General features: G+C 55.8%; 1 protein-coding gene across 3 annotated transcripts in view; it reads left to right on the forward strand.

The window, feature by feature from the left end:
- The window catches only part of TONSL (tonsoku like, DNA repair protein), an 86,729-nt gene extending 73,553 nt beyond the window's left edge, over positions 1–13,176 (forward strand). The window contains exons 20-26 of one of the 3 annotated variants that reach the window (XR_013217114.1): positions 5,946–6,024; positions 6,101–6,408; positions 6,483–6,654; positions 6,911–7,080; positions 7,411–7,484; positions 9,842–10,019; positions 11,637–11,772. Coding sequence is in view for 2 of the 3 variants with exons in the window: in XM_077271570.1 (XP_077127685.1) it covers positions 5,946–6,024; positions 6,101–6,408; positions 6,483–6,654; positions 6,911–7,080; positions 7,411–7,484; positions 9,886–10,019; positions 11,637–11,821 (1,122 nt within the window). In the remaining variant the exon portion in view is untranslated. Of the gene's footprint in view, positions 1–5,945; positions 6,025–6,100; positions 6,409–6,482; positions 6,655–6,910; positions 7,081–7,410; positions 7,485–9,841; positions 10,020–11,636 lie in introns of all 3 variants that reach the window. The other 2 variants (XM_077271570.1, XM_077271571.1) reach the window with 2 other exon arrangements.
- Positions 13,177–13,562: the final 386 nt, after the last annotated feature.

Below are 13,562 nucleotides of genomic sequence, written 5' to 3' on the forward strand. Positions count from 1 at the left end.
GAGTGTAGTGGTGCGGTATGACAAGGGGAGTGGTTTGAGGAGGGCAGTGGTGCAACAAGGAGAGGAGAGTAGTATGGTGAGGAGGATAGCTGTGCGGTAAGACAAGAAGGGTAGTGGTGCGGTATGACAAGGTGAGTGGTGTGAGGAGGGAAGCGGTGCAACAAGGAGAGGAGAGTAGTGCGGTACGACATGAAGGGTAGTGGTGCGGTATGACAAGGGGAGTGGTGTGAGGGCAGCGGTGCAACAAGGAGGGGAGCGGAGAAGATTGCGGTGAGGAGGATAGCTGTGCGGTACGACGAGGGGAGTGGTGTGAGGAGGGCAGCGGTGCAAGAAGGAGGGGAGAGGAGTGCCGTGCGGTGAGGAGGATAGCTGTGCGGTACGACAAGAAGGGTAGTGGTGTGGTATGACGAGGGGAGTGGTGTGAGGAGGGCAGCGGTGCAACAAGGAGGGAAGCGGAGAGGAGTGCGGTGAGGAGGATAGCTGTGCGGTACGACAAGAAAGGTAGTGGTGCGGTATGACGAGGGGAGTGGTGTGAGGAGGGCAGCGGTGCAACAAGGAGGAGAGCGGTGAGGATAGCTGTGCGGTACGACAAGGAGGGTAGTGGTGCGGTATGACGAGGGGAGTGGTGTGAGGAGGGCAGCTTTGCAACAAGGAGGGGAGTGGAGAGGAGTGCGGTGAGGAGGATAGCTGTGCGGTACGACATGAAGGGTAGTGGTGCGGTATGACAAGGGGAGTGGTGTGAGGGCAGCGGTGCAACAAGGAGGGGAGCGGAGAAGATTGCGGTGAGGAGGATAGCTGTGCGGTACGACGAGGGGAGTGGTGTGAGGAGGGCAGCGGTGCAAGAAGGAGGGGAGAGGAGTGCCGTGCGGTGAGGAGGATAGCTGTGCGGTACGACAAGAAGGGTAGTGGTGTGGTATGACGAGGGGAGTGGTGTGAGGAGGGCAGCGGTGCAACAAGGAGGGAAGCGGAGAGGAGTGCGGTGAGGAGGATAGCTGTGCGGTACGACAAGAAAGGTAGTGGTGCGGTATGACGAGGGGAGTGGTGTGAGGAGGGCAGCGGTGCAACAAGGAGGAGAGCGGTGAGGATAGCTGTGCGGTACGACAAGGAGGGTAGTGGTGCGGTATGACGAGGGGAGTGGTGTGAGGAGGGCAGCTTTGCAACAAGGAGGGGAGTGGAGAGGAGTGCGGTGAGGAGGATAGCTGTGCGGTATGACAAGAAGGGTAGTGGTGCGGTTTGACGAGGGGAGTGGTGTGAGGAGGGCAGCGGTGCAACAAGGAGGGGAGAGGAGTGCGGTGAGGAGGATAGCTGTGCGGTACGACAAGGAGTGAAGTGGTGCGGTATGACAAGGGGAGTGGTTTGAGGAGGGCAGTGGTGCAACAAGGAGAGGAGAGTAGTATGGTGAGGAGGATAGCTGTGCGGTAAGACAAGAAGGGTAGTGGTGCGGTATGACAAGGTGAGTGGTGTGAGGAGGGAAGCAGTGCAACAAGGAGAGGAGAGTAGTGCGGTACGACATGAAGGGTAGTGGTGCGGTATGACAAGGGGAGTGGTGTGAGGGCAGCGGTGCAACAAGGAGGGGAGCGGAGAAGATTGCGGTGAGGAGGATAGCTGTGCGGTACGACGAGGGGAGTGGTGTGAGGAGGGCAGCGGTGCAAGAAGGAGGGGAGAGGAGTGCCGTGCGGTGAGGAGGATATCTGCGGTACGACAAGAAGGGTAGTGGTGTGGTATGACGAGGGGAGTGGTGTGAGGAGGGCAGCGGTGCAACAAGGAGGAGAGCGGTGAGGATAGCTGTGCGGTACGACAAGGAGGGTAGTGGTGCGGTATGACGAGGGGAGTGGTGTGAGGAGGGCAGCTTTGCAACAAGGAGGGGAGTGGAGAGGAGTGCGGTGAGGAGGATAGCTGTGCTGTACGACAAGAAGGGTAGTGGTGCGGTATGACGAGGGGAGTGGTGTGAGGAGGGCAGCGGTGCAACAAGGAGGGGAGAGGAGTGCGGTGAGGAGGATAGCTGTGCGGTACGACAAGAAGGGTAATGGTGTGGTATGACGAGGGGAGTGGTGTGAGGAGGGCAGCGGTGCGGTGAGGAGGATAGCTGTGCGGTACGACAAGGAGGGTAGTGGTGCGGTATGACGAGGGGAGTGGTGTGAGGAGGGCAGCTTTGCAACAAGGAGGGGAGTGGAAAGGAGTGCGGTGAGGAGGATAGCTGTGCGGTACGACAAGAAGGGTAGTGGTGCGGTATGACGGGCAGTGGTGTGAGGAGGGAAGCGGTGCAACAAGGAGAGGAGAGTAGTGCGGTATGACAAGGGGAGTGGTTTAAGGAGGGCAGTGGTGCAACAAGGAGAGGAGAGTAGTGTGGTGAGGAGGATAGCTGTGCGGTAAGACAAGAAGGGTAGTGGTGCGGTATGACAAGGTGAGTGGTGTGAGGAGGGAAGCGGTGCAACAAGGAGAGGAGAGTAGTGCGGTACGACATGAAGGGTAGTGGTGCGGTATGACAAGGGGAGTGGTGTGAGGGCAGTGGTGCAACAAGGAGGGGAGCGGAGAAGATTGCGGTGAGGAGGATAGCTGTGCGGTACGACGAGGGGAGTGGTGTGAGGAGGGCAGCGGTGCAAGAAGGAGGGGAGAGGAGTGCCGTGCGGTGAGGAGGATAGCTGTGCGGTACGACAAAGAGTGGTGAGTAGTGCGGTGTGACGAGGGGGATCGGTGAGGAGTTGTCACGGAATCCCACCGTATGTCAGGGATCCCACCAATAATATGTCACGGTTCACGGGGAGGATACCTTTATCATCCCCACCACTCACCAATTTGTCATGAACCAGGGTTGATTGGTTGCCCCTGGTTCTTTCTGAAGGGGATTTATCTATATCCCTGTTCTGGTTTTGGAACTTGCAGCTCTCTGGCGCCCCCCTTACCCTCAGGTCAGTCAGGGTACTGCACCTAGGGTAATTAGTCACCAGAAAGGCTGCCTGCTATGTACTGGTTATTGGGCACACTGCAGCGAGGGCAATTAACGGGTCCGGAGCCAACCCAAATTAGTATCGCAATTCACTTCAGAGGACGCGACAGTTCATTATAAAGCAAGGAGAGACAAGCTAGTAGTTTTATATTTTACTCCAAAAAAAGGTAGGCAGTGTTTACAAAGTATAAAAAGATATTATAAAGAAGACAATTATCGTATGTACAAGACAATTACAAATAAAATGGGATTAACATTGAAAAATCACTTACATTTCGTTATGTCATCTTATCTCATGACCGCCCGTGTGTTGTGGAGAAGGGGATGAGCATATATCCAGATGCATCACCCCTGTATAGCAGCTAGACCCCAGACAAAGACACTGAAGACTGCTTGCTTCCCTCACTTATTTCCTAGCCTAAACCTAAGGCACTCCCCCCTGTGGTGACCTCACTTAGAGGCTGAAACCTCCCCTTTTACTTAGCATTACGAAAACCATTTTTATTCATCGCGGTATGAATTTCGTATACGAAAGTCACAATGATCAGGAGGTGCACCACATCGGGGCGATTCTTTTAAGTGTAAATTCAGCGTAGTTACATGATCCGCTTATGGAAAAACCCACACTATGCACTCGTTGGGTTTAGCTTCTAGTGATTTCACGGAGTTATAGATCCCTCGATGGACGTCCGGAATATATAATTCTTATATCTCTAGCCCTGATCGGTGCCAATACATATAACCTTGAAAGAACAATAGTTTCAACCAGCACCAGGTGGGAGGGGGAGCGGGTAAGGAGACTTGTCTGCTGCTACTAAAAGCCATAAAACTGCTCAGTGGGGCTGCTACACATTGATATCATGTTGCACAGAGTGTGTCTGACATAGGGCTTTGTTTTTTGTATCAGCGAATGCAGTGGGGATAAGGGGGGGGGGGGCGAATCTGCAGGGTGTCTGTGCCACAGTACCTTCTAGAACGAAATTCACAATGTGGCATTTTTACATTATCGTGACAGGAGTGCGGTGCCATTAGGAGGGGAGCGGTGAGGAGTGTGGTGCAACAAGGGGAGCGGTGAGGAGTGCGGTGTGATTAGGAGGGGGAAGATCACTGCACTCATCCAATTCAAAATAGGATTGCTTAGATGAAAAAAATTTTATTGAAAAAAAGGTAGTGAAAAAGAAGCGACAATCTCAGTGAGGTATTCCAAATAGGCAGACTTTAACGTTTCGGCCACACAGTGGCCTTGATCACAAAAAGTGCCTGTGAGGATATCCCAGATGGTGAAAATGTATCATCCACCCAAAAAGAAGGGTTACCGTGTGGTGTTGAGCCCGCAGGCCTGGAGTATAATGCCAAGAATACAGTGATGCTGGCGCTGTATGTGCACACCCGCCCGGAAGACTTTAGGGTATTTAGGTTTTCATTGGTAGCGCAGCGGGGGCCGCTATCCTAGGCCCTAGAAACCAGCGTTGATGGCCCAGTGGGGAAAGCCGACACAAGATGTGTCTTGGCAGAGGAGGCTGAGGATTAGGAGGGGAGCGGCGAGGAGTGCGGTGCGACGAGCGGAGCGGCGAGGAGTGCGGTGCGATTAGGAGGGGAGTGGTGAGGAGTGCGGTGCGATTAGGGGAGTGGTGAGGAGTGCGGTGTGATGATGAGGGGAGTGGTGAGGAGTGCGGTGTGATGAGGGGAGTGGTGAGGAGTGCGGTGTGATGGGGAGGAGTGCGGTGTGATGGGGAGGCGAGTGGTGAAGAGTGCGGTGTGATGAGGGGAGTGGTGAGGAGTGCGGTGTGATGAGGGGAGTGGTGAGGAGTGCGGTGCGATTAGGGGAGTGGTGAGGAGTGCGGTGCGACTAGGAGGGGAGTGGTGAGGAGTGTGGTGCGATTAGGGGAGTGGTGAGGACTGCGGTGCGACGAGGGGAGCGGCGAGGAGTGCGGTGCGATTAGGAGGGGAGTGGTGAGGAGTGCGGTGCAATTGGAGTGGTGAGGACTGCGGTGCGACTAGGAGGGGAGTGGTGAGGACTGCGGTGTGATGAGGAGGCGAGTGGTGAGGAGTGCGGTGTGATGATGAGGGGAGTGGTGAGGAGTGCGGTGTGATGAGGGGAGTGGTGAGGAGTGCGGTGTGATGAGGAGGGGAGTGGTGAGGAGTGCGGTGTGATGAGGGGAGTGGTGAGTGCGGTGTGATGGGGAGGGAAGCGGTGAGGAGTGCGGTGTGATTAGAAGGGGAGCGGTGAGGAGTGCAGTGCGACGAAGGGAGCGGTGAGGAGTGCGGTGTGATTAGGAGGGGAGTGGTGAGGAGTGCTGTGTGATGAGGGGAGTGGTGAGTGCGGTGTGATGAGGGGAGTGGTGAGGAGGGGAGTGGTGAGTGCGGTGTGACGAGGGGAGTGGTGAGGAGTGCGGTGTGATGAGGAGGGGAGTGGTGAGGAGTGCGGTGTGATGAGGAGGGGAGTGGTGAGGAGTGTGGTGTGATGAGGAGGGGAGTGGTGAGGAGTGCGGTGTGACGAGGGGAGCAGTGAGGATTGCGATTAGGAGGGGAGTGGTGAGGATTGCGATGAGGGGAGTGGTGAGGAGTGCGGTGTGACGAGGGGAGCAGTGAGGAGAGCGATGAGGAGGGGAGTGGTGAGGAGTGCGGTGTGATGAGGAGAGCGGTGAGGAGTGCGGTGTGATGAGGAGAACGGTGAGGAGTGCGGTGTGATAAGGGGAGTGGTGAGGAGTGCGGTGTGACGAGGGGAGCGGTGAGGATTGCGATTAGGAGGGGAGCGGTGAGGATTGCGATGAGGAGGGGAGTGGTGAGGAGTGCGAAGTGATTAGGAGGGGAGTGGTGAGGAGTGCGGTGTGACGAGGGGAGCAGTGAGGAGTGCGATGAGGGGAGTGGTGAGGAATGCTGTGTGATGAGGAGTGCGGTGTGATGAGGAGGGGAGCTGTGAGGAGAGCAGCACTGCGGAGATGAGTGGTGGCTCCAGTATCGTGGTTGGTGACTCTTCTCGCCCTGATCTCCGCAGGTGGTGGCCGAGGTGCAGTCCTGGGATCTGCCGCTCCTCACTGACCGCTATAAGAAGGCCTGTCAGAGCCTGTCCTTGGGTAAGTCTCGCACCCTGCTCCCCGCTGATATCCACTGCCTGGAGCGGCGGCCTCTAACCCATGGCTCTTCTTGTAGAGGAGAATCTTCTGGTACATAAGGCTCTGGAGCAGCAGGACGGCGGTTCGTCCATGTCGCTCTGCCACCTCTCCCTTACAGGACACCACCTCTGCCCGCTGCTCCGCGCCTTGAAGCTGCAGAGCTCTCTGCGCCAGCTGCATCTCTGTGGAAACCTCTTGGGGGACGCTGAAGTTGAGGAGCTGCTGTCCACGCTGGTAACGATGCCCCACCTCACCCACCTCGACCTGTCCTGTAACCGGCTGACACATGAGGGCATCAGGAGGCTGGTGCCAGCCCCGGGCACGCCAGACTACAGCGCCCTGCAGGTGAGATTATGGCTGTAGGTGATGGTGGTGATGGTGTTGAGCCTTTGTTAACCATGTCCTGTCTGCTCTCCTAGAACCTTGAGGAGTTGGACTTGAGCATGAACCCGCTGGGCGATGGGTTATCACAGCCCCTGGCATCGCTTCTGCTCCACTGCCCGGTCCTCAGGTCCCTGCGGCTGCAGGCTTGCCAGCTGTCCGCCAAGTTCCTGCAGCAGTACCGCCTCCTCCTGGCCGACGCCTTCCGAGGTTCGATCCTGACCCCGGCAGACCCCCACTCTGGGCATGTCGTTGTGTATCGGGGGCGCAGTAGGAACGCTGTGTGTCTTAGGGTCGGGGTGAGGGCAGTGTCAGTGGCTCTTTCCTGAGTGATGTGGGCGCTGAGGTCCTGCACATGGCCGTCCTGCAGCTCCATCCCCCTCCTCTCCTCTGGGTCTCAATCTGCTGCTCAGAGACTTCTCTGGTGATTTCCGACAGCTCCGTCACATCTTGTGTTGTCCATCAGGTGCGGTTCATTTGAAGACCCTCTCTCTCTCCCACAATCCACTGGGATCAATAGGGGTGGAGCTTGTGCTGAAGACCCTTCCACATGAGACAGTCTCCCGCCTGGAGCTTGGTGCAGTGGTCACGGCTGACGTTCTGATCACAGAGCCGCTGATAAGATACCTTGCTCAGGTGAGCATAAATCCCCATTCCGTGATCCGTGCCTCCCACCCCTGTGATCTTCGCCCCTCCACCGTGATCTGCGTCTCTCTCCCACCGTGATCCTGCCCCACCGTGATCCGCGTCTCTCCCTCGTGATCTGTCCCCGCCTCACCGTGATCCGTGCCCTCCCCGTGATCCGCACCCCCCTCAGTGATCTGCGCCCCCCACCATAATCCGCGCTTCCCCTCGTGATCATGCCTCCCCACCGTGATCTGCACCCCCACTGTGATCCGCGCCCCCAATCCACCCCTACACTCTGATTTGCGCCCACCACTGACTCACTACACTCTGTTCCTGCAGGACCGTTGTGTCTTGTCCCATCTGACGCTCTCTTGTAACCACCTGAGTGATGAGTTTGTGCGAGATCTGGCCAGGTAAGTCAACGGTCTCCTGTCATTGGAGCTGTCGGGTGGACACCAGCACTCTCTTGCAGATGTCACCCCGTCTGCCCTTCTCTGACCGGCGCTCTCTACAGATGTCTCCCCGTCTGCTTCTCTCTGACCGATGCTCTCTCTACAGATGTCTCCCCGTCTTCTCTCTGACCGACGCTCTCTCTACAGATGTCTCCCCGTTTGCTTCTCTCTGACCTGCGCTCTCTACATATGTCTCCCCATCTGCTCCTCTCTGACCGGCGCTCTCTCTACAGATGTCTCCCCGTCTGCTTCTCTCTGACCTGCGCTCTCTCTACAGATGTCTCCCCGTCTGCTTCTCTCTGACCGGCGCTCTCTCTACAATGTCTCCCTGTCTGCTCCTCTCTGACCGGCGCTATCTCTACAGATGTGTCCCCGTCTGCTTCTCTCTGACCGGCGCTCTCTCTACAGATGTCTCCCCATGTGCTTCTCTCTGACCTGCGCTCTCTACAGATGTCTCCCCGTCTGCTTCTCTCTGACCTGCGCTCTCTACATATGTCTCCCCATCTGCTCCTCTCTGACCGGCGCTCTCTCTACAGATGTCTCCCCGTCTGCTTCTCTCTGACCTGCGCTCTCTCTACAGATGTCTCCCCGTCTGCTTCTCTCTGACGGCGCTATCTCTACAGATGTCTCCCCGTCTGCTCCTCTCTGACCGGCGCTCTCTACAGATGTCTCCCCGTGTGCTTCTCTCTGACCGGCGCTCTCTACAGATGTCTCCCCATCTGCTTCTCTCTGACCGGCGCTCTCTCTACAGATGTCTCCTCGTCTGCTTTTCTCTGACTGTGGCGGTCTCTCTACAGATGTCTCCCCGTCTTCTCTCTGACCTGCGCTCTCTCTACAGATGTCTCCCCGTCTGCTCCTCTCTGACCGGCGCTCTCCACAGATGTCTCCCAGTCTGCTTCTCTCTGACCTGCGCTCTCTCTACAGATGTCTCCCCATCTGCTCCTCTCTGACTGGCGGTCTCTTTACAGATGTCTCCCCGTCTGCTTCTCTCTGACCTGCACTCTGTCTACAGATGTCTCCCCGTATTCTCTCTGACCGGCGCTCTCTCTACAGATGTCTCCCCGTCTGCTCCTCTCTGACTGTGGCGGTCTCTCTACAGATGTCTCCCCGTCTGCTTCTCTCTGACCTGCACTCTCTCTACAGATGTCTTCCCGTCTTCTCTCTGACCGGCGCTCTCTCTACAGATGTCTCCCCGTCTGCTCCTCTCTGACTGTGGCGGTCTCTCTACAGATGTCTCCCCGTCTGCTCCTTTCTGACCGGCTCTCTCTACAGATATCTCCCCGTTTGCTCCTCTCTGACCTGCGCTCTCTCTACAGATGTCTCCCCGTGTGCTTCTCTCTGACCTGCGCTCTCTCTACAGATGTCTCCCTATCTGCTCCTCTCTGACCGGCGCTATCTCTACAGATGTCTCCCCGTCTGCTCCTTTCTGACCGGCGCTATCTCTACAGATATCTCCCCGTCTGCTTCTCTCTGACCTGCGCTCTCTGTACAGATGTCTCCCCGTCTGCTTTTCTCTGACCTGCGCGCTCTCTACAGATGTCTCCCAATCTGCTCCTCTCTGACCGGCGCTCTCTACAGATGTCTCCCCGTCTGCTCCTCTCTGACCGGCGCTATCTCTACAGATATCTCCCCGTCTGCTTCTCTCTGACCTGCGCTCTCAGTACAGATGTCTCCCCGTCTGCTTCTCTCTGACCTGCGCGCTCTCTACAGATGTCTCCCCATCTGCTCCTCTCTGACCGGCGCTCTCTACAGATGTCTCCCCGTCTGCTCCTTTCTGACCGGCGCTCTCTACAGATGTCTCCCCGTCTGCTTGTCTCTGACCTGCGCTCTCTCTACAGATATCTCCCCGTTTGCTCCTCTCTGACCGGCGCTCTCTCTACAGATGTCTCCCCGTCTGCTTCTCTCTGACTGTCGGTCTCTCTACAGATATCTCCCCGTCTGCTCCTCTCTGACCTGCGCTCTCTACAGATGTCTCCCCATCTGCTCCTCTCTGACCGGCGCTCTCTCAACAGATGTCTCTCCGTCTGCTCCTCTCTGACCGGCGCTCTCTCTACAGATGTCTCCCCATCTGCTCCTCTCTGACCGGCGCTCTCTCAACAGATATCTCTCCGTCTGCTCCTCTCTGACCGGCGCTCTCTCTACAGAAGTCTCCACATCTGCTCCTCTCTGACCGGCGCTCTCTGTACAGATGTCTCCCCGTCTGCTCCTTTCTGACCGGCTTTCTCTACAGATATCTCCCCGTGTGCTTCTCTCTGACCTACGCTCTCTCTACAGATGTCTCCCCATCTGCTCCTCTCTGACCGGCGCTCTCTCTACAGATGTCTCCCCGTCTGCTCTTTTCTGACCGGCGCTCTCTCTACAGATGTCTCCCCATCTGCTCCTCTCTGACCGCGCTCGATCTGTCGGGAAACCCGAAAATTGGGGCACAAGGATTTCACTTGCTACTGAACGGTATCCAGGAGCGAAACGGAGGAATGCAAGAACTGGACCTGACAGGTGAGCTCTGCGATCGGGGACGTGCCCCCCACAGGAGAATACTGTGCCATTCAGTGAGCGTCTCATCTGGGGTGGGTTCGGGGAACGTGGTTGTCATGAACCGGGGTTGTTTGGTTGCCCCCGGTTCCTCAGGGATTTATTATATCCCACTTCCCAGTTCCACTTTGGAACTTTCAGTTCTCTGGTGCCCCCCTTACCCTCAGGTCAGTCAGGGAACTGCAGCTAGGATAATTAGCCGCCAGAAAGGCTGCCTTGCTATGTACAGGCTATTGGGCATGCTGCAGTGAGGGCGATATAATTACTCCCAGTCTCAGGCGGGAAATACAATTCTCAAACTCCTTCCGTCGCTGCCAGTCTCTCCAAAAGCTCAGAACACTTTGCTGTCACCAGCTCCTATTACTTACGACTAATAGCGGGTCAGAAGCCAACCCAATCAGTAGCGCTGACTTAATTTGGAGGACTGAGGGGTACGTTTTAAAGCAAGGAAAACGAAACTAGTAAATATTATAGCTTTTACTCCAAGAAGAAATAGGCAGTGTTTACAAAAGCAAAAGTCTCTTATACCCTCTGGTCGTGACATCACTGAGGGGCTGGATACACCCCTTTAGAAAGTTATGAAAAAACTATTGAACATAACTCTTGGGGAAGCTCACAGAGGGATGACGAAAGTATTACATGTCTTCTCACGAGATTAGCTTACATTTAAGTCTAAACATGGGGTGGCTGTATGACCCGGTTAAGTAGAAATCCATTTCTCGGATTCTGCTGGTTCTGGAACCTAGAAAACTTACTGGTGTGTGGTTCTGCTGGGGCACATATCAAAGTGTAAGTTCCACCCCTATGTCACTATTTGGGGTCAAGTTATTTCATGTGGAATAACCCTTTCATACACAAAGAAAGCACATGGTTCAGACAAAGGACTGGCTTCTGATAACTCATACATTCCTGAGGGAGGGGTGAGAAGGAAAGCTTTACACAAACCTAATAGGAGGTGAGTGGAGGGAGACAGAATTACACGCAGGCATGTGCCTGCAAAGGGCTGTGTGTGTGTGCCAGTGAATACAGTGGAAAGTTCTGGAAGTGTAATTGGGACAGCAAGAAATTTTTCCTATTTCCTGACAGTGGTCAGTGTTGAATTGGCACACCAGTGATAACTGTGAGTTTTATATTAATTGAACCCCTGGCTTCACCCTGCTTTTTAAGGACCCCGTGTTCGAGACCCTCCTATATTAATGGAGCTTGTTCTGCATCCTGGATCACAGGTGATGCCATCAGGTGGACCCGGCGCTTGGTCACCACATTGCACTGAGGATTCTCATCACTTGTTTGGGTCGTCCTCGAGGTCTCGCTCCGGGTGGGCACAGTGCATCCTGAGCTCCGACCTCTGCTCATTCCCAGAACTGTAGAGAATCGCGGCTGCTCCCAGGTTTCCGTCCCTGGATGCCGGTGACCGCTTTCTAAGCACTTGTCTGTGCAGCTCTCACTTCTGGGATTGATAGAGGTCAGAGCAGAGAGGTGGCCATGTGGCCTTTCATGCAGGTACCAGTAGGGGGCGACATCAGCTCTTCCTGCAGCTGGGAGCAATGTTGGGTACTGACCAGTGCTTTTGTTTTTCAGGCTGCAGTATTCGGGGCCCCTTTAATGTCCGCTCCTTGGATGCACTGTCCTCACTTCTCCAGGAGCTCCGGCTCAGCTCCCGGAGCCTTTCCAAAACTGACAGAGAGGCATTGCTGCAGGCCTGGAGCGGGGACTGTCTGATCGTCAGCCAGCAGAGCAAATTCTTCATCAAGAGACTGACGTGAGGGACGAGGGTCCCCTCGAGGGAAAACGTGGGCTGTAGTATTGTGCATCTCCATGATGTCACCTCCATGGTCCCGGAGAAGACCGTGCACTTCCATGATGTCACCTCCATGGTCCCGGAGAAGACCTTGCACTTCCATCATGTCACCTCCATGGTCCCGGAGAAGATCGTGCACTTCCATGATGTCACCTCCATGGTCCCTGAGAAGACTGTGCATTTCCATGATGTCACCTCCATGGTCCCGGAGAAGATTGTGCATTTCCATGATGTCACCTCCATGGTCCCTGAGAAGACTGTGCATTTCCATGATGTCACCTCCATGGTCCCGGAGAAGACCGTGCACTTCTATTATGTCCCCTCCATGATTGACTGGGGAAGCATCGGTCAGGGCAGGATGTGGCGTCCTCCAGCAGACATGGAACCATCCAGGTCATCCTGCTACCACCTGTGGGTGAGATGTCCTCTCCAGTCCGTTCATCTCAATGTAACGTGCTGCTCCTGTTTTTTCTCATGGTTTGGGAAGAAGTACACAGTTCCTAAATTGCCAGACATTTCTATCTGGGGAGCTTCTGCTCCCCCAACCAGTCCTCTGCTGCTATTATTTGTGAGGGTTTGGGTCAGCAGGAGAGGGTCACGTCCGTGACAAGAGGACAGGACACAGGGGATCATGTGCTGCATGGGGAGGTGACATCCAGTCCTGTCCGGGCATTTGTGAAGCCTCTGAGCCCTCTGTCCTGGTGGGGTCCTGTTTTCTGCGTCACTCCTCTGCCCGGTGGGGTCCTGTTTTCTGCGTCGCTCCTCTGCCCGGTGGGGTCCTGTTTTCTGCGTCGCTCCTCTGCCCGGTGGGGTCCTGTTGTCTGCGTCGCTCCTCTGCCCGGTGGGGTCCTGTTTTCTGCGTCGCTCCTCTGCCCGGTGGGGTCCTGTTTTCTGCGTCGCTCCTCTGCCCGGTGGGGTCCTGTTTTCTGCGTCGCTCCTCTGCCCGGTGGGGTCCTGTTTTCTGCGTCGCTCCTCTGCCCGGTGGGGTCCTGTTTTCTGCGTCGCTCCTCTGCCCGGTGGGGTCCTGTTTTCTGCGTCGCTCCTCTGCCCGGTGGGGTCCTGTTTTCTGCGTCGCTCCTCTGCCCGGTGGGGTCCTGTTTTCTGCGTCGCTCCTCTGCCCGGTGGGGTCCTGTTTTCTGCGTCGCTCCTCTGCCCGGTGGGGTCCTGTTTTCTGCGTCGCTCCTCTGCCCGGTGGGGTCCTGTTCTCTGTGTCACTCTGTACATTGGCTTTTACATTTCCTGTGATTGTTTTATGCTTCTTAGCTCGCGTCAGCTGTGAATGGTCTATTTATGCCTTGTAAATAAACAGATATTGGAGGATTGAGTTTGATCTGTGCATCGTCCCCGATATGTCACGGTGCACATTGTCCCATGAGCACCCATAATCCCGCACACAGCAATAGACTCGGGAGGGGGGGGGGGGGGGGCGCTTGTCTGTGGTCCAGTTCTGGACAAGATACTCAGAAAAGCAGCAGCAGTACCAAGTCCATGGACACTGAAAGTGGAGGTGTGGGATCCCCATCCCGGCATCAGGAAGATGGATACTTGTCTATGATGGATGAACTATGCCACCCACTGTATGGGAAGAAAATGACTTGGGACGCCGCTTGTTTCTGTCTGCCATCGCCGGTATGCCTGGTAGCAAGGCCCGACCTGTAGTGCTTGAGAGACATAGACCCGCGCTCCATTCCCCAGGAAGGTGGGGT

This window comes from Ranitomeya variabilis, chromosome 6, assembly GCF_051348905.1.
Source record: "Ranitomeya variabilis isolate aRanVar5 chromosome 6, aRanVar5.hap1, whole genome shotgun sequence".
Classification (NCBI taxonomy): Eukaryota; Metazoa; Chordata; class Amphibia; order Anura; family Dendrobatidae; genus Ranitomeya; species Ranitomeya variabilis.